The 25,104-nt window shown below is 36.3% G+C and overlaps 3 protein-coding genes and 1 long non-coding RNA gene across 4 annotated transcripts; all 4 read left to right on the top strand.

Moving 5' to 3' along the window:
• The first annotated feature begins 865 nt into the window (after nt 1-865).
• LOC109154371 lies at nt 866-1,756 on the top strand. Its single transcript, XM_019302179.1, has one exon. The coding sequence runs from the start codon at nt 866-868 to the stop codon at nt 1,754-1,756; it is 891 nt and encodes a 296-aa protein (XP_019157724.1).
• A 1,710-nt stretch (nt 1,757-3,466) lies between these two features.
• LOC109154370 (uncharacterized mitochondrial protein AtMg00810-like) lies at nt 3,467-4,942 on the top strand. Its single transcript, XM_019302178.1, has 2 exons — nt 3,467-3,641; nt 3,918-4,942. Exons 1-2 carry the CDS (start codon nt 3,467-3,469, stop codon nt 4,940-4,942), a joined length of 1,200 nt encoding a protein of 399 aa, XP_019157723.1.
• A 6,137-nt stretch (nt 4,943-11,079) lies between these two features.
• On the top strand, nt 11,080-12,002 carry LOC109154471. The gene is made up of 6 exons (XR_002049702.1): nt 11,080-11,141; nt 11,229-11,295; nt 11,373-11,465; nt 11,552-11,597; nt 11,758-11,833; nt 11,910-12,002. It is a non-coding gene; the product is annotated as an uncharacterized LOC109154471 (long non-coding RNA).
• Nucleotides 12,003-19,251: 7,249 nt separating this feature from the next.
• LOC109154348 (zinc finger protein WIP2-like) lies at nt 19,252-22,311 on the top strand. The gene is made up of 2 exons (XM_019302161.1): nt 19,252-19,956; nt 21,668-22,311. The coding sequence occupies exons 1-2, from the start codon at nt 19,306-19,308 to the stop codon at nt 22,121-22,123; spliced, it is 1,107 nt and encodes a 368-aa protein (XP_019157706.1). The 5' UTR covers nt 19,252-19,305; the 3' UTR covers nt 22,124-22,311.
• The last annotated feature ends 2,793 nt before the right edge of the window (nt 22,312-25,104 follow it).

Here is a 25,104-nt window from a genome sequence, read left to right as displayed (position 1 = left end):
CCACCGCATAACTATTGATAACTTGGCAACCTACTTTGGGCAGTTCAAAATTAATCCGACCTGGCCCATTATGGGAATACTATATATTTCCATTATTGGAAACAATTTAAATATTGGTTTAATATTTATGACAAATTTAAACATGTTACATGTATACAAATTCTTATACTATAAGGCATACATGTTTTTATATCAAAAATTACATACACATTTATGTACTCAGGTACCAAATTAAACTCATTCACATATATAACCACCACCAAACCTACAGAAGCCCATGTGCAATTCACTCTGATCTTGTACGTATACACACCCGCCCATATTTATTCCATTCCTAAGATTTGTGGAGTTGTCTGTTGGCTGTTGTCCCATTTTGCCTAAATATATTTATTGTTATTCAATGCGTTTGCGTTAGAAAATTCACCTTTACTTTAATATATTTTTTTTTTTTGAAAATACCTTTACTTTAATATAATTTGCAGTGAAGAATGCATTTCATGTCCCCTTCCCTCGTTAACTGCTCTGCTGCAAATATATATGTTTATGAATTATGATGCCTGCTCCGCATGCATAGCTCTGTTGATTACATATATGAGTGGAGTTTGAAAATAATGATTCGGGATTGAGTTTCAGTTGTATCTGTTAGGCATATTATATTGTTGGTACAATTTAATATAACACTAGACTTAGTCTTATTGTTTTTGATTTAGTCTTGTAACCATTAGCTATTGTACAGGGTTAGTTAGATTAGTTCTTTATCTCTTATCTATCTCCTGTAACGATCAATTCTGATTCAACGAGAATTATTCACTCATCTGGTATCAGCTAGCTAGGTGCTCCCTATTCTCTCTCCTCTTTCGAAAACATGTCGTCGAACTCCAGTGAGAGAACCGTTACCGCCGCCACCCACCCTTCTCCGGCCACCCCAAACACTCTATCCACGGCACACCACTTTGTGCCAAAAAAGCTCACCACAAAAAATTACCTGTTTTGGCGCACTCAGTTGGTGCCGTTTCTAAGAGGACAAGGTCTTCTCGGATTTGTGACCAGCGACACCCCGTGTCCATCGGCCACTGTAACCACCCCGACGCCGAGCGACGACGGCTCGGGTGGAACGACGTCCACAACGACGGCGAACCCGACGCATGCAATATGGGAGCAGCAGGATCAGTCCATATTGTCGTTGTTGATCTCGTCTATGTCCGACGAGGTGCTATACCTGGCGGTCGGACGCAGCACGTCGCATGAGGTTTGGACCTCCGTCACGGCGGCCCTCGACTCTTTGACTCGGGCTAGCTGCTTGAATCTCCTCGCCCAGTTTCAGTCACTACGCCAAGGTGACAGCTCTCCGGGAGAATATCTCGGGCGAGCTCAATTATTGGTGGAAAACTTGTTAGTGCTCGCCGGTAGGCCCGTATCGCTGGACGAGCAGAATTTATACGTTTTCCGGGGACTCAGACCGGAATTCAGATCGATGGCGTCGTCCCTGGCAGCGTCGGGCACGACGGTCTCCATTCCCCAGCTGTCGGATTTCCTCCAAGCCCAAGAATTCATCTGGGCAGATGAATTCTCAGGCAGCGTTTCAGTTCCCGCCGGCGGATCCCATGCAACCTTGGCGGTTGGACGTGAACAGAATCACCATCACAATGGTGGTCCTTGGCATGCGGGTTCCGGTCAGGGGCGAGGCCGTGGTGGTGGAAGAGGCCGCAACAATAATGGCAGAGGCCGCGGTGGAGTTCCCCGCTGTCAGATATGACGCTCCCAAGGACACAGGGCGGTTTACTGCTATAGGAGATATTCCGGCCAGCCGCCGACGCAGGTCCACGCCACGATCGCCGGTGATGAGCAGACGGTGACGGCAGATGGTTGGTACCCGGATACCGGCGCCTCCTCGCACCCCACACCTGATCCGGAGATGCTCACCCACTCCGAGCCGTACAATGGCGGTGATGTGCTCCGGGTTGGAAACGCTTCAGGTTTGGGTATTTCTGATATTGGCTATGCATCGTTAAATTCTGTTTCTAGGTCATTAAAATTAAATAACGTTTTACATGTGCCTAATCTGTCATTACCTTTATCGTCAGTTAATCGGTTTACCATTGACAATAACGTTTATTTTGAGTTTCATTGTGATCACTTTGTTGTGAAGGATTGCCGAACCAAAGCGGTGCTCCTTAGGGGTCCTACCACAAGTGGTTTCTATCGTATGTCTTTGTCTCGGTCACCAGTTGCATTAATAACCGCTCGTGCCACGTCGGATGTATGGCACCGTAGGCTTGGTCATCCACATGAGCGTGCTCAACATCATGTTCTCCTCAAGTGTCCGGTCACTCCGTCCAAATCAAGTAGTGCAAAGCTATGTTCGTCGTGTCAACTCGGGAAATTCTCTCGATTCCCATTAGATAGAGTTAATTCCCGTAGTAATAATATACTTGATCTTTTGTATACTGACATTTGGGGACCAGCACCCGTTGTTTCGGTCGAGGGATTTCGTTATTTTGTTTTATTTGTTGATGACTGTACGCGTTTTTGCTGGTTTTACCCTATGAGGTTAAAATCAAATATTTATAAGATATTTGAGTCGTCTAGAGTCATGGAAGAACGCCAATTCTCACGTTCTATCAAGTCGGTTCAATCGGATTTGGGGGGCGAATATCGCCGTTTACATACAACTTTTCAAAATCTTGGGATCGTACATAGGCAATCTTGTGCCTATACGCATGAGCAGAATGGCCGAGTAGAGCGCCGGAACAGACATGTTGTTGAGACCGGGCTTGCTCTACTCGCAGAAAGCTCGGTACCTATACAACACTGGGCTTCTGCTTTTGAAACTGCCTCTTTCCTAATTAATTGCCTACCGTCATCTGCACTAAAAAATGTCAGTCCCTACGAGTCTGTCTATAACAAATCACCACCATACACTTTCCTACGGGTCTTCGGGTGCAAGTGTTATCCTTATATAAGGCCATACAATCGCCACAAGATAGAGTATTGCTCTGCACCCTGTGTCTTCCTAGGTTACCCAACGTCCTATAGGGGTTATCGATGCATGGACCTAATATCTGGAAAGACCTTCATCTGTCGCCATGTTCGATTTGATGAAAGTGTTTTCCCCTATGCAACAGGTGCACAAAGCAAGGTGGGGTCGGTTGACTCACACAATTCCACGCCTTGGGGGTCGGGGCACTTGGTACCTCATACATCACCACCGGTCCCGCTAGATGAACCTCCCATAGCGGTGCAGGTGCCGCCAATGGCTATCCAGGATCATCAAGGGGTTGCCATGGTTCCAGTTCGCGCACCTCGGGCTCGGGCACGTGTCTGAGCACAGCCCCAAGAAAGGGGACACGTCATGCGTCTCCGTCACATGACACGGGGCACGGATGAGTCCTTCCAGGCCCTCACGGCCACCGTGGACCCTACGTGTTACAGTCAAGCGATTGGCCACCCACATTGGCGGGACGCCATGGATATGGAGTTCAATGCTCTTCTACATAATAACACCTGGAGTCTCACCCCGGCCAAACCTGGCATGAATATAGTTGAGTGTAAATGGGTCTACCGCACCAAATGTAAGGCTGATGGGACAGTAGAGCGGTACAAGGCCCGCTTGGTCGCCAAGGGGTTCAATCAGATAGCCGGTGAGGACTTTTTTGAGACTTTTAGCCCCGTTGTCAAACCGACTACAGTGCGTATCTTGCTCTCTCTCTTGGGTGGACTCTACGGCAGCTAGATGTACGTCCACAACGCCTTTCTGAATAGGCGTCTAACGGAGACTGTCTACATGTGTCAACCACCTGGTTATGAAGATCCGGTACACCCAGACTATGTTTGCCACTTGCAGCGGTCTCTATATAGCCTAAAGCAAGCCCCAAGGGCTTGGTTTCATCGACTACATGAGTTCCTTCTTTCTACAGGTTTTGTAGCTTCTAAGACTGATGTGTCTCTATTCTACTACACATCAGGTGACTCACGTATCTATCCACTAGTATATGTAGATGATATTATAATGATGGGAAACGACACAGCTTTATTGACTACTCTGCTTGGGCGGTTATCAGTGGCCTTTAAGATCCGAGACCTGGGGACTCCGACTTTTTTCCTTGGCATTGAGACGATATCCGTGGATGGCGGCTTGTTGTCACAGCGTCGATACATGGATGACATCCTTACCCGTGCTGGCATGGTTGATTGCAAGTCTCTTTCCACTCCAGCAACAATCACTAAAGTCGCATCTCCGTCTACAGATCCTTATGAGAACCCAACGCAATACCGTAGGCTGGCTGGGGCGCTGCAGTATCTCACCATCACTCGGCCAGACCTATCTTATGCTGTAAACAGGATATGTCAGTTCATGCATGCTCCTACTGACGAGCACTGGGACATGCTCAAGTGGGTTCTGCGTTATGTGAAGGGTACGCTCACCTATGGACTACGTCTAACAGCCTCTCCGTCATCAGACGTTCACGCTTACTCGGATTCCGACTGGGCCGGGTGTCCTATAGACAGGAAGTTTACTAGTGGGTATGTTGTTTTCCTTGGCACGAATCTTGTTTCATGGGTGTCACGCAAACAGCGAACTGTCGCTAGGTCGTCCACTGAAGCTGAGTATAAGGGCCCGACTGATGTTGCAGCCGAGGTCACATGGGCTATGTCGCTTCTTCTGGAACTGGGCCTACATTCTAGTACACCCGCAACTCTGTGGTGCGACAATTTAGGAGTTACTTACATGTGTGCGAATCCAGTGTTTCATGCTCGGACTAAACATGTGGAGATTGATTACCATTTTGTTCGGGATAAAGTGACGACCGGGGAGTTTACATTCAATTTTGTGTCTACGAAGGATCAGCTGGCCGACATCTTCACCAAACCTCTGGTTTCTGCTTGCTTCGCTTCTTTGAGGGACAAGCTGAATGTTGTTGCTTCACCACCTTCAGCTTGAGGGGGTGTGTTAGGCATATTATATTGTTGGTACAATTTAATGTAACATTAGACTTAGTCTTATTGTATTTGATTTAGTCTTGTAACCATTAGCTATTGTACATGGTTAGTCAGATTAGTTCTCTATCTCTTACCTATCTCCTGTAACGACCAATTCTGATTCAACGAGAATTATTCACTCATCGTATCAATGTGGGTTCGTTTTGTGTGGTAAATAAAGGTTTAATTTATGTGTTAAGCCGAGTTACCATGATTTACATATTTTTAAATGGTTTGTTGGGTCGTAGTGTGAGGGCCTGAGTTGAAGAATTAATCTTTTGGGATAATGTTTATGAATTATGAATTTATGATGGTTTCTATATGTGGCCACTCCACGTTTAGCAACACCCTTTCCTTTTTGGTGTACGTCCGGCTTTCGACCATAGTCAATTTCTTAAATGCTAAGCATGGTGCAAGAGAGTAGAGATGCACATGTACCCACACATGTTGTTTCTGCTTTTAATAATTTATTATATTTATTCATCAAACCACAATAATATAATGGCTTACCTATGGCTTTTTAATTTCTACGTGCTGAAGGCGACGTCACATATTCACATCATATGTATTTTGTGTTAGAATTAAATATATCACATGCATCATAATATGTGAGATCATACTAATTTCTTTCTTTTTGTTCACTTCTAATTTCTTTCTTTTTGTTTGGGATATTAATAAAGACAATATAATTTTATTATTTGGTATAAGCTAGATATTTATGTTAGTAGAGGTTATTTTAATCAATATGTTAAAGATATTATAATCTTGTGAAGCCCCTTAGTGTTTAATTTGGATACACACTTCTCCTCTCAAAAGGTTGAATTCCCAACCTAAGGGCTTCTCACACCCCGGTAGAGTATTTGGGAGGATGTAAATGACTCAATACATAGGGTCAAATGCCGGTGCACATAAGTGATCTGCCTACTTTGGACATAATCCCCACATTACCGCAGTCAAGGTTCGAATCTTGGTTTCTTAGCTTCTCCCAAATACTGCCTATTGAACTAATGAGCTAAGCTCGTGCGGGATGGAAACACATTTATTCTCCTAAAAGGTTGAATCTCCAACCCCAAGAACCCCCTTACATCCCGACCTGAAAACTAAAATGACCAATAGGCTGCTCCCAGTGAGAATCAAACCTTAAACTTATAGTTATCAATCAAATAACTGGACCAACTTAATTGGATTGTTCCCACACATTTCGACTGCATTTGATTCATAGGGACATAGGGTTTAGATCAAAAGAATGAAAATAAATATATGTTATAGGCGAGTTTGTGTGCATATTAGTTAACAAAAAATGTGACTTACGGTGTGGTGAGTTTGATTTGAAGGTCCTGAATGAGTTCTCATATGGCGGCAATATTTGACTGAGATGATACCAAATTGTAGAAAGAAGATGAAATTAGGTTAAACCAAAGTACTGTATTAGTTAAGAACAAAATTGAGAATGAACTCAACTCCTCATTTAATTTTAATTTAAACATTAATGAGAATTAGTCCAACATACACCAATGCTAGCTAGGCCCATGCATTTTATGACTATGGCCTATAGGGTGGGTAAAACAATGCTGTCCTCTAACACAATATAATTTATGTGGTACGTGCCGACTGCAATAGTTATGCTGTGCAACCGAATGTACCATGCGCATGGTGCATACGGTTCAAAACGACGTCGTTTTGATTAAAAACGCGCGTCCCACTTAAAAAAAAAAATCAGGTTCGACTCTCAGCAATAGCATTATTGTGGATATATAATTATGAAATTGTGGATATATAGTTATGAAATTGTGGTTATATAGTTATGAATTTCTGAATATATAAAAATGCTATTGCCGGGAATCGAACCTGATTTCTTCTTTAAGTGGGACGCGCGTTTTTTTAACCAAAACGGCGCCGTTTTGCAACCGTATGCACCTTGCAAGGTGCATTCGCACCTTGCAAGGTGCATTCGCACCTTGCAAGGTGCATTCGGTTGCACAGCATAATTTGCGTGCCGACTGAACATCATAAACTCAGAAACAGTTGCATACTATTTAGCCCACTTTGTTTGACAGCTTTGTCTCATGAGCCTTAATTGTCTTGGCCTTTTAAGGCCACATTATGGAGGTGATCGATGAATTCATGAAATTCTTTCAATACTGCAATCCCTCCTCATTTTCTACAACCCCTTTTCTTGTTGTATAATAAAAAACCCTAATTTATAAGCTCCAGGCCAGTCATTTTCTTCTAGCTTTACTACAATTAAACCTCACCAATTCACTTTAACCACAATCACTTCTCTGTGCCTAGTACTGCAAATAATAATACCAATTTTTAGGAATGTCTATAAACACCTTTGAGTTTATTTCAATTCTCTAATTCTTCAAAAAAAAAATTTGTGCGACATTTCATTAGGGGTTGAACCACTACAAGAAAAATGCACATAGACAACACTAGAAAGACAACAGTTTTTAAGAAAAGTGTTGTCTTTTGTATAAAAGACAACAGTTTGGTCCAAAACCGTTGTCTTTGATGCAACACTTTTGTCAAAGACAACGGTTTTTACTTAACCGTTGTTATAAGTGTGTTGTCTTTGTGCATTTTGTGAAAAGACAACACCACAACGACAACGGTTTTTTAAAACCGTTGTCTATGTGCGTTTTTTTTAAATAAGACAACGGTTTTTTTAACTGTTGTTGTTGGTGTGTTGTCTTTAAGCGCACTGGAATACACAACACTAGAAAGACAACGGTTGTTTAAAACCGTTGTCTTTGTGAGCTCTTTTTTTTTAAAAAGACAACAGTTTTATTTAACCGTTGTCGTTGGTGTGTTGTCGTTAAGCGCACTCGAATACACAACACTAAAACGACAACGGTTTTATATAACCGTTGTCGTTGCGCGTTCTTTATTTGTTTAAGACAACGGTTTTATTTAACCGTTGTCTTTGGTATGTTGTCTTTAAGCGTATTTGAATACACAACACTACAAAGGCAACAGTTTTAAATAACCGTTGTCTTTGCGCATCATTATTTAACAGGTATATAAAATAAAAACAAGGATGTTAACAACAAGAATTGAACTTATGACCTCAAACTTAACAAGTAAGCAATCTATCCAACTAAGCAACACAAACTCTTATGCCTAAAGGTGCAACATCTGGTATATAACTGAGTTGCTTCTGTGTTGTTTGTGAAAACCAAAACCACAATTTTAGAAAATAGTCGAAGAATTCCCCCTAAGAAGAATAGAACTTAAGATCTCTAATCTCTAACATAATAAACTAAGCTAAACCCACCAAGCCACACTAACACTTATGTATTTAAGTGCAACATCTAGTATATTACCAGTTTGCTTATGTGTTGTCTTTGAGAACCAAGACAATGATTGCATAAAATAGGTTAAGAATGCCACCATAAAAGATAGAACCTAAGACCTTTAACATAATAAACAAAGCTAAATCCACCAAGCCATACCAACTCTTGTGTACTAAAGTGTTACACTTTATGTTTTACCTATAATTTAACAGAGAAAGAATACAATTCAAAAGTTAATTTAATAGTTCTATTTTCGTTCATATTTAAATATAAAATTATTCACCAGAATTTCAAAGTAAATTTATTAAAGTTTTATTTTCAATTATATTACAATTACGACCAATCTATGAATTCAAAAAAATAATAATAATTATCAAGTATAAAAAACAATATGGGGTGGTGTTCATAATGGTGCGGGATGATGTGTAGGGGTTAAGGGTTGTATGATAGGGGCCGGGGTTGGTAATCGACACTTCCGGCTAGCGCATGACTGACAAGGTTAGCTATATATATGTTAGTAATCGACCATTCCGACTAGCGCATGACTAACAAGGTTAGCTATGTTGGTAATCGACCCTTCCGGCTAGCGAATGACTAACAAGGTTAGCTATATGTTGTTAATCGACCCTCCCAGCATGCCCGGGACACGTTGAGAATGGATATGAAAGAGTAGTTGATCGATGCCGTACAGTTAGCTATATCCCATTTCTTTTGCCGCGATTTTAATTAGCTCTATGTTCATAATTACCAAACTATATATTCATAATTTTTGAATTGAAATGCATATTCATAATGATTGAATAACTCTGATCTATATTCACAATTACTGAACTTTATGTTTATAATTTGCGATGTTCATATTCCCAAGTGTTGATAACTATACAGTTTAGAAATTATGAATCAACAATACAGAAATTATGAATCTGTAGTATAGAAATTATGAATTTACTGTATAGAAATTATTAATCTATACAACTGTATTTAAATTAGAAATATACTGTATAGAAATTATGAATCTACATTATAGGGAAATGGGACGTGATCTTTGTATTTGGGTCGCCAGTCTAGGCTTGTACCTCGGGCTTTATACGTACTATTTTGGACCTATCACCACGAGCTATAAAGCTAATATTTTCTTGTCCCCCGTTCTGTACCTATATACCTGGTACTCAATCATTATTGCATGGACCATGGTCCACACAATTGTGTGGACCATAACTAACAAAATACATTTTTAATATACTAAGGGTACATTATTTATGTACTTAATGTACATTTTTCAAAAGTACATTATTTTATATAAAACTACTATTTTGGACCTAGCGTCCCGAGTAATAAAGCTACTATTTTCTTACCCATGTTATATACCTATATACCCGATTTATGGTGGATCCGGTCCCTATAATAAATCATCAATATAGTTATTTAATTTGTAAAAAAATGAAGATTTAGTATAAAATAAAAATAAAACTTTCGTTATTTTGCTTATTATATTAGATATATATGTTATTCTTTAAAAGAAATAAAAGTTAAAATAATTTTGACTTTAATATATATTAGATATATATGTTATTCTTTAAATGTTGAATTTCAAAACTTGCACAATTTGTAAAAAATCTTCTTCCCTCTCAAATAAAATAATTCCCTCTTTGTAAATTTTGACTTCATTTGAATATTAACACTAAAGCGCCAAAGAAGGAATTAAAACACAAAACAAAACTAATTTTGCCAAAACACTTCAGCGCAAACACACAAAACCACCGTCGCCTCCCAGTGTCGAAGTCCAGAAGATACCGCCCTCGCCTCCGACAGTGCCGTCGCCGCCTCCAACCTCTGCCGTCGTCGCCGTCTCCAACTCCCGCCGTCGTCGTCGTCTGCAACTTCCGCCGTCGTCGCCGCCTCCAACCTCCGCCGCCGTTGCTGCATCATCCCTCCAGGTTAGTCCTCAATTTTTTTAACCCTAATTCCTAATTTCTTTATTGTATTGTTAAATTTTCCATATGTGAAAGCTATGAGTGTTCTTGGCTATGATTTTGTCTACCCTATGTTTTAGTATTTTACTAGGCATATAGCTTTAGTTTGATTTTGGCTATGATTTTGACTGAGTTGATTTTCTGTATATGAATTATGAAACCTGGGCTGTACGAGTAGTAACTTTTAGTTTTGCTAAAATCCCTAGTTATTTGCTTCATCATACTTTTAGAATTAAACATTTAAACCTTACTTTTAACCTTAATATAATAAGCACTGAAGTTTAACAAGATCACTTTTCAAGCAGAACTACTAGTGCTGTCTATTTAGCATTTGTTCATGTCAATTAAAAAGAAACATTTGCTTTACTCATTTATATGATTAAAAATTTAATCTGTCAAAAAGATTTATACAGGTTCATAAATAAAGTAAGAAGCAAAATGTACTTTGAGATGCAAACACTATATTTTCTAAACCACTCTGAATTTTGATGTTTATAGAAAAAACCACAGCTTACTACTTGCATCTAATAACATTCTAATTATGTTAATTCTGTGTGTTCAACATGAAATATTATTGAAATAATTTGGAGAACTTGTATGATGTGAACAAAACTAGCATGTCCAACAATTAGATAAAGGAAACAAAAAGGGTTATTTTGGAAATTTTACAAAGTTGATCCAATATTCTGATCTGGTTTTTGATTCTTAAAAGCTAATGTCCAGAGATATCTCTTATCCAATCATAGCAATAATTCTTTATTATCCTTATAGCGAATCATCTCTTTTTTCTCTTCTTGTTTGCTTTTATAAATGCTCTCAAACTGGCACATCAGGCAGGGCTGTATCTTCATCACCGCATTGGGCCTTATATTTGTGGAGAATGGAATTATGGGTAAGATTATTTTATATGCATATACATTTAGTTATATATGATCATGTAAAGTGGGATCCTAGCTTAATTGTATGAATTGTGGTGCAGGGGATTCCCTGTTTGGCTAAAATTTGTGCCTGGGATTGAGTTTAGAACAGACAATTAGCCTTTTAAGGTTGTCTACTTAATTAATTTGTTCATATATATTTTGCTATATATTCTGGTTTACTAAACTATGGTGATTACAACAAGGTGGGTATGCATCGGTTTGTTGAAAAAATTGTGAACATGATGAAAGTGGAGAAAATGTTTGAACCTGACGGTGGACCTATTATTATGAATCAGGTTAGAATTGAAGCTAAGGAAGAAGATGGATTATATTATATATTGGCTTAATTGTATAACTATTATTGTCTTTGTGTTTACTGCAGATTGAAAACGAGTATGGACCAGTGGAGTATGTTATTGGTGCCAAAGGTAAAGCTTATAGAAAATGGTTTTCACAAATGGTTCAATTCTACCTGATTCAACAAATGGTTGAAGCTAGGTTTTTTTTTTTTTTTTTTTTAAATTTTTTAAAATTTCATTCTTTCGATTTATTATTACATAATCTGAATAATCAACAATATATATGAAGGGCTATTAAAATGGTCCATGCGTCCTCTACGAATGGAAAGAAAGGACGCAGTAAAACTGCTTGGGAAATTGTCAAGGTAATTTCATATTTTTAACTATATAAGTGTTTGTATATAGCTAAATTGTAATGCAAATATTATTTAACATTCGTAGGCTCCTCGTCAACCGGATAGTAACCAATGCGGTTTCTTTGTCATGGCGTACATGAAAACTTTAATTGAGAATATGCCAGACTTCGATGATAAAATTCTGTTCAAGCACTGGTATATATGTACATGAAAATTCTGTTTGAAGTGAAAATCTGTTTGTATGTGCATATATAAGTGCATTAGGTGATTATTTAAAATGAGCATATAGTCATGAAATGAAGAATCATGTGAGCTTAACTGTTTGTATGTGCATAAGTGAATCAGTGTGCTGTTCTGATTTGTTGTTCATTGAAATTATATGGTCAGCAATTATTTTCTTAATGTCTTACCTTTTTTGGTGATGAATAATGATAATTCATCTCTTATCTTTCCTTTTTGGAAGACTGGAAAGCATACTGTATTGATATATACAAATTAAAGTGTGCTTAATCTTTGTGGTTTGGTGTTAAGTGCCAAAATCCTGCCTGCCAAAATCCTTATATACAAATTAAAGTGTGCTTGTGGTTTGGTATTGATATTTTTGGTTGCAGTGGCATTATATAGAGGATGCAATGTGTTTTATTTTGCTTGGGCCTTGAGGAAGAAAAAAATAGAAAGTAGGCAAAGCATGACTGGTAGATTGATAAATGCCATCCATCCCACATGGTAGTTGTCAATTGGGGGCATTTGTATTCATATTAGGAAAGTATTGCCAATGCATTGATTTTACTCGAATACACTCTAGTATGCCATTTTAGTGTTTCCTGTCTAGCTTTTTTGTACTATAACCTTCCAGATTGGAGAGCTTTCCGAATTACTCCTAACTTATTTTGCATTTCATTGCAAATTATTTATATCTATACTAATTTATTTTCTTACTTTTTACATGTAGTTTCAACAAGTTGATTATGACAAAGCGGTTATTGATCTGGTGCGTGCTGAATGGGCCGATATTCTATCAAGTCATATAGAGTAGGTATGATTTGGTCATTAGAACGTTGTGATCATTTGGACTTGAATTGGTTAGTGGAATTTTTTTTTGTGTAGTAGTATTATGACTTGGATGATAATTAGAATTGGTCATGGAAGTCTTTTGACTTGTTATTTTGAACCTTATTAGCTTGTGCACAATTATGTAACTACATTTTGCAACATATGGTGAATGGATAAATTATTATTTTTATATGATTATAATTTAAGCAGGTGAAAAACGATTAAAAACCGTTGTCTATTTTACAACAGACAACAATTAGAAACCGTTGACTTTTCTACAAAAGACAACAGTTTATGGGTGTGACAAAAGCGATTTCAACAACACACAATAGACAACAGTTTATAACTGTTGTCTTTTAAAGAAAAGACAACAGTTAATAACCGTTGTCTATGTGCATGACTTTTAACAACACCGGTTTCAACAACACTTAATAGACAACGGTTAAAAAACCGTTGTCGTTGGTAGAAAAGACAACAGTTAATAACCGTTGTCTATGTGCGTGACTTTTAACAACACCGGTTTCAACAACACTTAATAGACAACGGTTAAAAAACCGTTGTCGTTGGTAGAAAAGACAACGGTTAATAACCGTTGTCTATGTGCGTGACTTTTAACAACACCGGTTTCAACAACACTTAATAGACAACGGTTAAAAAACCGTTGTCGTTGGTAGAAAAGACAACGGTTAATAACCGTTGTCTATGTGCGTGACTTTTAACAACACCGGTTTCAACAACACTTAATAGACAACGGTTAAAAAACCGTTGTCGTTGGTAGAAAAGACAACGGTTAATAACCGTTGTCTATGTGCGTGACTTTTAACAACACCGGTTTCAACAACACTTAATAGACAACGGTTAAAAAACCGTTGTCGTTGGTAGAAAAGACAACGGTTAATAACCGTTGTCTATGTGCGTGACTTTTAACAACACCGGTTTCAACAACACTTAATAGACAACGGTTAAAAAACCGTTGTCGTTTCTAGAAAAGACAACGGTTAAAAAACCGTTGTCTATGCGCGGGACTTACAACAACACCGGCTTCAACAACAGAAATTATACCCCTACGACAACGGTTATTAACCGTTGTCTATGTGCATTTTTCTTGTAGTGAACGGACTACCTAGTCTGATGTTACGTTGTTGGGCGAAGGCTTAGAGAGCTGGATCCAACATCATACCATCAAAATGCAGCGCTGGTTGTTACACCAAGTATAAGAAAATAAAGTTGCTGTCTTTGCTACAAGTTATAATCTTTTATGTAGTAATAAGCGTTTGATCTGATAACAATTGAATTGGTATCAGAACAAGTTAAGAAACTTATTACTATGTCAAACGTTAGTTTCAATGACAGGATGCTGAAATTGACCATTTAGACTTCATCGATCTTTTAACCATGAAAGTGTTTGAATAAAATTTTGGCTGTGTAGTTTGTTATGAGTGGATCAAGTTCAGACCACAAAGAGTAACTAAAGCCAGAAAACTAATGGTACGTGCAAGTGAACCCCACATACATTATGGGGCTTTCAATTCATCTCTTTATTCTATAATCACACATGATAAAGGGTGAGTGTGGGAGGATAATGTGGGTACCAAAAGCAGTCAATACAAGTACATACAAGCGACCAGAAAGTGGTGTACTAAGTCATATATGCTGCTCAGTCATCGGTACCAAGATGCATGTTTGGAAAATGGCATAGTAAATTCGGCAGGCAGGCATGGCATGCAGTAAAAAAATATTGCTTGTTTTATGTAAAAAATGCATCCCGAATATCTAATTACTAATATTATATCAAACTGTCAACTAATCATAATAAGATCAACATCCACACAGCAGGAAGACGATCAAACTCGTGACCTTCTGGTATAAAAATCATGCTCCATCATTTGTTATGGCGGGTAGTTGTGGAAAAGATAACTAATTATTTAATGTTGTTTGAACTGTCTCAGTTGATCATGTTAAACAACATGGCCACTCTATTTAGAACCATAAAATTGTTGCACACTTAGCTTGTCAAAATTCTTCATGAGTTGTAACTAATGCTACTTTATGGCCCAAGCCATGCATGTTTTTTTTTTTTTTATGGCATATATGCACGCTTGAATTGATGAAGCAGAAGCAGATTAATTTCCTGATGAATTCTTGTTAGTTATGCATGGTTAATTTACATATACTATTCAATCAAAGGGTTCTGACAACGAGGTCCTAAAAGATAATCTTACATTCCCAAAATCTCACATTACTTTCCTGGAGGTACGATAATCTTATTATCTGGAGTAATCCAAGATTCCGTGAACCAAACGCCCCCTAAGAGTAACCTCAATAGTGTATGGTGATTAATTATATTCCCTTTTAGATTTTTCAGTTAGTTGTGAAAAAAAAAAAAAAAAGGGAAAATGTATGGTGATCCAAAAGGGGTAGGAGAGAAATGGTGAATAGCAAAATAACGCATATATATACTAAAATGCTGGTGACAACTCCAACGAGTACAGTATCTATGTAAGAAGAAGCAACCTTCTACAATGATTCTTGAATTTATGACATCTCATCTGCCACCTGAAATGATCACTCAAACATGTGAAGTATAATGTAATTCAATTTATTTATTTTCATTATTTACAAAAATGTAATTATCATATTCTATTTATAGTAATTGACACTTTTATTATCTGGTAATTATTTTTTCTTATAAATGAATTAAATTCATATATATATTTTTAGATTTTTAGGTTGATTGAGTTTAGGACGAGGACTACAAATGAGGATGACCATATGAATGCTCTCCAAGCTTAGTGCCTTCTAGGTCCACGTCGACAGACTACAACCGGATTTCGTTGGTGGATCGATGATGAGGGCCTCCTCCTCGTCTCTATCCATCACTTATAGCATCAATCAATTGTTATTTGTTATACGGTGGACTATTATACCAAAATAACGTTATTATATTTCTTTAAGTAAAAAAGAAACAACGACACTTATGCTTAATTAATCTCGTATTTATGATGGCTTAGAGTAAAATAAAATTATAATACGTCTAGAATAAAACATGTCTCACATATTAAGTCTGATCTATATTATCAAATGAAACTGTATTTGAATTATAATGATACTTTAGCTGTGTTATAACGAAACTACAGTGTATGTAAAATGAAATTGAATAACATGTCTCATATATTGAGTGTATATTATCAAATGAAATTGTAATTGAATTAAAATGATACTTTAATTGTGCTGTAATGAAACTACTATACAGTGTATATTATAAAATGAAACTGAATAACATGTCTTACGTATTGAGTGTATATTGTCAAATAAAACTCTAATGGAATCAAAATGATATTTTAGTTGTACTGTAATGATATTAGAGTGTATATATATAAAATGTAATTGACTTTATTACATCATAGTATCTGTTCAAATATACTTTATCAACCTAATGAAACGGAGGCCACTACATGTTATCTAAGCACAAGGTGCTTGGCCACAATATTTACTTCACCCTATTAAGAAGAAGCAATTAGGAAAGGACCATGCCTTTAATGTAGGCTCCGTCATAACTATTGAGTCCTTTACTCTGAGCAGAGAGACGTTGTACACTACAATATAAATAGTACGTAGACCCTGTAACAAGTTGGGGGACAGTCAATACTTTGTACTCAAACTCTTAAGCAATACTACTTGCCTTGTTACACTTACCGTAAAATATTCTTCGGTGGAATTTATACTGCCACAGAATTAGTTAGACGAAACAGGTGTCGTGCGTTTCTTTTCATTAAAAGAAATGACACTATTTTGAACCAATGGACTGCACATAATACTTATGTATTCATTTTACAATTTTATTTTCCGAAACGATTGTTCTTTGGAGCTTAACTCAACTGGTTAATTAATTCAAAATAAGTACAATTAATAAATTTTGTTTTACTAATAGTTACAAGTGTTAATATATAGACATATATAGTTATGTTTGGCAAACCTAGCTGAAAAGGTAGCTAAAAGCTGAAAAGCTATAAGCTAGAAGCTGAAAATTGAAGAGATGTTAATCTGGTTGATTATGCTTAAAAGTGTTTGGTAAAATTAACTTTTTGATAAGATGATAAATGTAAAAAGACTAAAAAAGACATCTTCATAAAATTTAAATAATAAGTTTGTTTACATATTAAAATTTAACAGTTTGAAATGAAACTATTAGCATAATCATGATAGCATCCCATAATGAAGTAGCAATATTGTTGCGAATCTCCTTCATTCATCTCAATATAGATCTCACTTAAATTTTCGTTGATGGAGATATTATAACTACTTGAACGGACGATTGGAGTTAGAACTTTAAAAAGTTGCTGGGTGGTGAAGGGTTTTAATTGAAAGGGGTAAAGGATGTCATTTATTTAAAATAATAAGGATAAAGATAAAAAAAAAAAGTTAGGAATTTATTTTTGAAACGATACATTAAGCTTTGTTTGACAGAGCTTATTTAGGAGCTTATAGCTTATTTTAAGCTACTAATAAGCTATAAGTTTTGTTTGATAATGTTTCCAAAATAAACTTGTAGCTTAAAATAAGATCTTATTTTGAAACACTACTTTTAAGTAGCCTTTCAAAATAAGTTAATAGTTTCTTAATTTTTTTTTTTTCATCTTTGTCCTTATTATTTTAAAGAAATGACATCCTTTACTCATTTCAATCTTCAATAATTTACCTTGTTCACTAACCTCCGGGAAAGAAATTTGCTCACAATTTCAATTCTCACTTTGGTTACGTTGTAACTCAGACCGATCGACCAAAGGCTCTTCCACCAAAGAGATTGCCGGAGAGTATTGAAACGCCATGTTTCCCAAAACTTGACACCCCATTTATTCTCACAAAAATTCCATCACTTCATCAATTCCCATTTCCCGCTGCTGCTTTTCTTCTCCAACACAATCTTGCTATCTGTGTTTTTTTATTTCGTACATATATATATATGTCTACACGGCACATATATACATACAATATACCGATATATATGTATGTATCTCTCTCAATCTCAAGAAGAAACAGGAGACAGCAGCCAACCCTAATTTCTTGACATTGTCTTAATTGGCAGTTTCTTTTACTGTGGTGAAAAAAGAAATCAGTGGGTCTGAGTGTGAATTTACTTTTTATTTTTTCTATCACTGTTGAAACTTGAAAAGATTTCTTCTTTCAAGTCCCAAGATTATCACCTCACCCATTCTTTTCTCTTTTCTTTCCATGCTTACAATCTCTCTCCCTCTCTCTCAATCCAATGCTTTGTTTTGGCATTTCTTTTCTATCCTGTTTAGTCACATTTCACAAGTAACATCTTGTCTCTCCTTTTTAATTCACTAGGGTTTTTACTTTGTTACATTTCAACATACCCTTTTTCTTGGAAGATTTTTTTACTCAACTCCATCTCTCTAATTCTCCCTTTATATAGATTCTTCATCTATGATGTATGGACTTAGCTAGCTTAGCTTGTGTCTTTAATTTGCTAGTGCATTGACTTTATAAATTTTTAATTTATTGATTAATCATATAAAATATCATGTTGTTTTATGAAAAATAATGGATTAAAATAATCTCTAATTATATAATTCAAAATTACAAAATTTTAACCGATCATAAATTATCTATAAAAACAAAAATGATTCAAAGTAGGTAGACAACATCAAGACAAGTTTAATGAATCTACTCAACGCAACATACATAAGTATGTGGTATCGATGACAATATATCACACTCATGTATGTTATATATATGAAATAAAATTTAAACTTGTCACATTACATATTTTAATTGATTGACTAATCCAAATAAGATTAATAATAACTCTCTTCGTTGACAATAAAAAGCTAAGATGCATGTGTTCGATTGATCCTACTATGGATATTAGTGTATATATAAACACTTTAGAGAACTTGTAACTCATTGAGATGCCTCTTTCATCAAAACTTCAAGATAACTACCAATAAGAATTCTCAAGATTTGTCTGCAATGTTTGTTTCTTTTTATATTTTTAAGCAAATTTTAACTTTTAAAAAAAAAACTATATCAAATCGTTCAATTGTCAACTAGATTACGGACTTGAATTATCATGGATCATCTCTGTCCTGTCGCTTCTTCTCTCAAAAGGTTGAATTCTTAATCCTAAGGGTCTCTCACGCCCTGGCCTGACAAAGTATATATAAGAAGATGTAAATTGTAAATCCCAATAACTTATTTGTTCAACAGACAGAATCAAATGTCCATACGCACAAGAGATCTACCCAGGCCACCAGGAGTTTACAGCTTCTTTAAGTTTTTACTATATCTTTAATTATTTACGGAGTATTATTTTATATCTTGTCCCTCTCCTCCTTTATGTATGTACCTATTTAGCTTCCCATCCACTTTACTGTTTCTCCTACTACTACCCTCACATCATCATCATGAGTGATCCCTACACCAATTACAATTATTTCCATGGTTGCTTCAATAATTTCAACCCTTTTCACCATCACCCTCCTTCTTCTTCCTCCTCCTCCTCTCCTCCATCATCTTTTCACTCCTACAACTACAACTTCCAATTCCCCCCACCTTCTCCACCTCTCAAACAAGCTCTCCCTCTCCTCAGTTTAAGCCCAACAAGGCCTGCCCAGCAAGATTCATCATCATCTTTCTCCGCCATGGAAGTTGATGACGTCAGTGCCAAGAATCAAGAGGACAGCGGCTTTGTGTCCAATTATGGCGAGGGAGATGAGGAGGGAGAAGAAAGTGATGTTAGTGTGGCTTTGCACTTGGGGCTCCCAGGCGATGCTGATCTCATCTCAAGGCTTTCTTCTTATTCAAACTCTGAGGATAATAATAATAATAATATTAACAACAAGGTGGAAGATCAAGAAGTGAGTGTGGTGGGTACTAATCATCATCAGTACTGGTGTTCATCATCTTCTTCTTCTTCTTCTTCATCTTCTCCCTCTACGAGCACTCTCCACAAGGGTCAGTATTGGATCCCCACCCCTGCCCAGATTTTGATTGGCCCTACACAGTTCTCTTGCCCTCTTTGCTTCAAGACTTTCAATAGATACAATAACATGCAGGTATGTATGTTATTACATCAAAGCTTGATTTAATTTGATGAACCAAACAATTAATAAGATGGAAGGAGAACGTACAATGATTTAATTTATCCAGAAGGCCAAAAGCTTCCCTTTTCTTTTTCTCTCTCTCTCTCTTCTTTCCCCTTTATGATTTTGCAGAAAAAAAGAGAAACCCCATCCCTTGTGCTTGTTTGCTCACTTATAATTTCAACCTTTTGCTTTTGATTCCCAAGCTTGATTGATATGGGTATGAATGAATGAACGACAGTACAACATGGGTCCTTATTGTTAGGGTTTAATTTGCTTTTTCCTTCTTTCTTTCTTAAAGAACAAATTTCACACTTTCATCTTTGGATACTATGGACTAGGGAGGGAGTAATATACTAATATATATATATATATATATGTATATTTCTTTCTCATCATCATCATATATTCGTATATCATCTGCCCTTTTTCTGCATGGGGTTTTGGGGATCTGAAATTCTGATGGAATAAATCTATCCATCATCGATCCTAGCTAGCAGCCTACCTGGTCCAAACTGAAAACATGGTCATCGGACAGTCTTTTGTTTGATTTAACAACACATCCATTATGCTTTTTGTCCTTGAATTTTGTAATTTTTGTAACATCGGTATCTGTGTCAAACTGCACAAAACATTTGCCCAGTTTCTTTTTCCGTTTCCTGGGGTCTCTATACACAAACATGGCCCCTCATCAAAACAAAAGGGAAAGGTATTCTCAGTCTCAGAACTCAACCTTAAGAGAAATTCCCCATGTAGACCCCCTATTTCTCTCTTTCTTTCTTTCTTGATCCTCGTATCTTCAGTTCAAGATTTTTAGTTAAAAAATATATTTTATCTCTTTAATTTGTAGATGCATACTCAGATCAGGTATAATTATATATTTGATGGTAATCATTTTGTGCAGCTCTCTACAGGATCATCAAATATTAAGGAAATCTTAAGGAAATGAAAGATTTTTGACTTTAGCATATATATATATATCAAAGACAAGCCTTATTCCCCATTCCAAAAGCAAATCCACTCAATAAATACAAATAGTGATTCTGTTTCTTCACATGATGATGGGTTTGTTGTGTGACATTGCAGATTCATTATACTCCCTGGACTGTATGAGAATGCAATGAGTTCACACAAAATCCTTTTTTTTTTTTTTTTAAATAAAAAAAAAAAGTAAAATCCTTAGTAATTACTTTGATTTATTGCTTCAATTCTTATAACCCTAACCAACAAAAGATCATTACAAGGTAGTTTAATTTGGATGTGTATTAGGTAAGTCCTATCTTGTAGTCCTAACCGGCAAAGGACTATAAGAAGATAAACTAACATAAATTGCCCATAGCTGATTAGCTCAAATAAAAAATGTTAAGAGCTCACTCTAGTGGAAGTTAATTAAACTGTAACTTTGTGGTTATCAAGTCAACGTCCTGACCAACTTGGTTGGGGTTGTCCATTTTTTATTTATATATATAAATTGTAACTACATGGTTATCAAGTCAACATCCTGATTAATTTGGCTGGGGTATATAAACTGTAAATATGTGGTTATCAAGTCAATATCAAAGGTCGAGTTTATATATGCAATTAATACTGCCTGCACATTGTTTTGATGAAGAAATTAAAATGTTGAGTATGTATGTATATGTTGGGTGGTACTTTGAAGTGTAATTTAATTTACGTGAATTAGATGCATATGTGGGGTCACGGATCGCAGTACAGGAAAGGGCCGGAGTCTCTTCGGGGAACGCAGCCGACGGCGATGCTCCGGCTGCCGTGCTACTGCTGCGCGGCGGGGTGCCGGAACAACATCGACCACCCCAGGGCGAAGCCGCTGAAGGATTTCCGAACCCTTCAGACGCATTACAAGCGGAAGCACGGGATCAAGCCGTTCATGTGCCGGAAATGCGGCAAAGCTTTCGCGGTGAGGGGCGACTGGCGAACCCACGAGAAGAACTGCGGCAAGCTCTGGTACTGCACCTGCGGCTCCGACTTCAAGCACAAGAGGTCCCTCAAAGACCACATCAAGGCCTTCGGGGACGCCCACGCCGCCTACGCCATCGACTGCTTCGACGAAGAAGACGAACCCGCTTCGGAAATTGAGCAGGATAACGAGCATGATGAAGATCAGATTAATCAACCGTGAACCATCGTCGCCGGCCGGCCGGCTGGAGACCTTAATATTTTTACTTAAAAGTTTTCACTGTCAACCCTAAAAAAAGTGGTTCAAATTAATGTTTAATTTTAGTCTTTGGTGTGTGGGGAACCGAATTGAAGTACATTAGGATTGAATTATTACTTTGATTGCAATCTATACTTCATTTTTTTGCCTTTTTATTACTTTCAAACTTTTATGTTATGTTTTTTTTAAAAAAAAAAATAATTTTTAGATATAAAATAAATTTGAAAGGTCAAGTCATTATATTTTATGACATTAATTTTAACATAAACTCACAATTGTCAAGTACTTTGTGCTAGATGGCACGTCTAATTCTGGTGGAGTATTGATTCTTTGGACTGCAACATATAAAAAAAAGTATAGAACGAATACTACAGTGTAATAGAGTCAATAGTACTTAAAAAATAAAGTCATATTTCAGTGTCAACTCAAAAATTATTGTAATATTCATTTGTTACATTATATGTAGTTGGTTCAACTATTGAAGGTTAAATTGATTATTTACTATTCATTTTTTTTTTTGTATTTAATTTAGTATTAGTATATAAATTATATATATATATATATATATATATATATATATATATATATATATATATATTTAAAACTTATGCCAAAAGTACTATTTCCTTTATTCTTTTTGTGTCTAGTTCTGTTAACAAGATTTAATTTAAGTTATTTACAATTTAGATATTCATAACATTAAGTTTATTAGTATATATTTCAAAAAGTTTCCTATTAAATTAGTATATAAAATTTATATATTTAGAAGTTATATTAAAAGTTCTATTAAATACCCAAAGAGTAAATTTAAAATTTATAATAAAATACTAAAGAATATAATCAAAGAAAAATAATTGACTCGTACCAAAAAAAAAAAATGACTTGGCAAATAAATAGCAAACATGACAATGTAAAATGTGTCAGAAAAAGTATATATTAAAATAATAATAAGTCAAATTTAAAATGTGTTAAACAAAAATTAAAGAAAATAAATAGAGAAAGAATTGTTGATTTGATTAGTGAATAGTAAACTAGATTGATAAAATGGAAAAGAAAAAGGAGAGAATAAAGTGCCTACGACTTTTTGTGCGACTCTTTGTGATTCAATAAGTTGAGAAAGTATATATGAACAAATACTATATTGTAACAGGGTCAGTGATATTCCGAAAAAAGTGCATATAATACACAAAATAAGAAGGAAAAATGACCAAATAAGTTCCAATTAATTATTTAGAGAAAATCAATCATATACAAACATCCCCTCAAAAAAAATCATATACAAACATTTCTATATTACCTTTCAAACTCTTTAAAATATGCAATTAGAACATTTTACCTATAAATTAGTTTCTATTAGAATTAATATCCAAAATGATCCTAGACTATAATCGTTTTTTACAATTTCGACCTAAACGTATTTGGTGACTTAATGTACTCCCAGACTTTTGTATTTTTTCTCAATTTAGCCATTCATTTGTTATTCCATCCATTTGGTGTTAACACTACTGGAAATTATGAAATTTCTGACCACCTGAAAGTGATCTTAAATCAAGTCAAAAGCCTTGTTCCGACCACTTTTAGTATCCGGAAAAACCTTTGTTGCTATTTCCGACCACTTTTTGGACTTTTTGGTATCAACTTAATTTAAGATCATTTTCAGGTGGTCGGAAATTCCATAATTTACAGTAGTGTAAATAGAGTGACAATTCAGTAATTTTAATATTGGCATCTCTTTACTCCTAGACCTGCGAAATGCGAAATCTCTCTTTCTTTTACGAATTACTCCCAGACCTATGAATATAAAATTTGATTCGTAGGTTTGGGAGTAATTCGTAAAAGAAAAAGTGATTTCATACTTCGCAGGGCTGAGAGTAAAGAAAGACCAATATTGAGATGACTTAATTATCCCTTTATTTAACACAAATTTGACGGGATAACAAACGGATGCTAAATTGAGCAAAAATACAAAAGTCTGGAACTACATTAAGTCATCAAAGTCGTTTAGGACGAAATTAAAAAAAAAAAAAAATAGTCGATGACCATTTTGGGTATTAATTCTTTCTATTATATGTTATATTGAGGCGACTTCCATTTGTAATAATAGTATAAAATTAAGTTTACAAGATATAGAATTGAGAATAATTTAAAAAAGCTTATAGAATATTTCATTATTCAATTCATAAAAATATGACAATAATTGATCCATAATATTTCAGAAATTAGTTTTTTTTTTTCAAAAAAAAAAACAAAAAGAAAAAGAAAAAGAAGTTATAGATTGATTTAAATTAAATACTCTTGATTACACTTAGATGAATATGATGGGCTAACCATAGCCAACAACAATTTATAAATTAGCCCTCAATGCATTAGTTTAGTAGATGAAAAGTTTCACTTAAACTTACTTTCAATAGTATGGTGCATGGGGTTAGATTTTTGCCACGAATAATAGGGATTTGAGTTTTTTGAAAGTAGGAGATTTGAGTTTGAATTGGGTTTGATATAGTATATACGGGGTACAATACGTATACGGGTAAAGGCCGAGGCTCGGGTTCCTAACGAAGGGTCGGGAAGCTCCGGTCTTGCCTCATGCCAAAAGCCCCTCTCAAGTTGTATTTAATGCGCTTTATATAGAGGGTGAGAGAAGGCATCTCCGAGTTCTCGGCATGGTGGGCACGTGGCGGGCATGCACCGGTCACAGGTGGGGTTGAATGTCTCGCCGCCACACGGCGATCACAGTCTGACCCTTTCTGGGTTCATGGACCATTAGCCGGATCGGGTCCGACCGGCAAGAGCGGGCCGGTCGGTTTAGCAGCGATCCAACACAAGGAAGGGACACGGTCGGGGCAAGCGCCTTCAGTCGGTCGGTCGGGTCATCGTGCGGGATGGCGTGGCATGCCCGTCTTGGCCGAGGTCGGGTGTACAGGTGGTTACCGGTTATATAGCTC

The sequence above is a fragment of the Ipomoea nil genome, unplaced genomic scaffold, assembly GCF_001879475.1.
Source record: "Ipomoea nil cultivar Tokyo-kokei standard unplaced genomic scaffold, Asagao_1.1 scaffold2647, whole genome shotgun sequence".
NCBI classification, from domain to species: Eukaryota; Viridiplantae; Streptophyta; class Magnoliopsida; order Solanales; family Convolvulaceae; genus Ipomoea; species Ipomoea nil.
This window is presented reverse-complemented; position numbering and strand designations above follow the sequence as displayed.

What these genes read in the sequence shown, in the direction of transcription:
- LOC109154370 (XM_019302178.1), top strand. Translation starts at nt 3,467, where the DNA reads ATGGATATGGAGTTCAATGCTCTTCTACATAATAACACCTGGAGTCTC. An exon ending in GGGGTTCAATCAGATAGCCG is followed by an intron (nt 3,642 to 3,917) that starts GTGAGGACTTTT and finishes TTCTTTCTACAG; the next exon opens with GTTTTGTAGCTTCTAAGACT.
- LOC109154348 (XM_019302161.1), top strand. Translation starts at nt 19,306, where the DNA reads ATGAGTGATCCCTACACCAATTACAATTATTTCCATGGTTGCTTCAAT. An exon ending in ATAGATACAATAACATGCAG is followed by an intron (nt 19,957 to 21,667) that starts GTATGTATGTTA and finishes TACGTGAATTAG; the next exon opens with ATGCATATGTGGGGTCACGG.
- LOC109154371 (XM_019302179.1), top strand. Translation starts at nt 866, where the DNA reads ATGTCGTCGAACTCCAGTGAGAGAACCGTTACCGCCGCCACCCACCCT.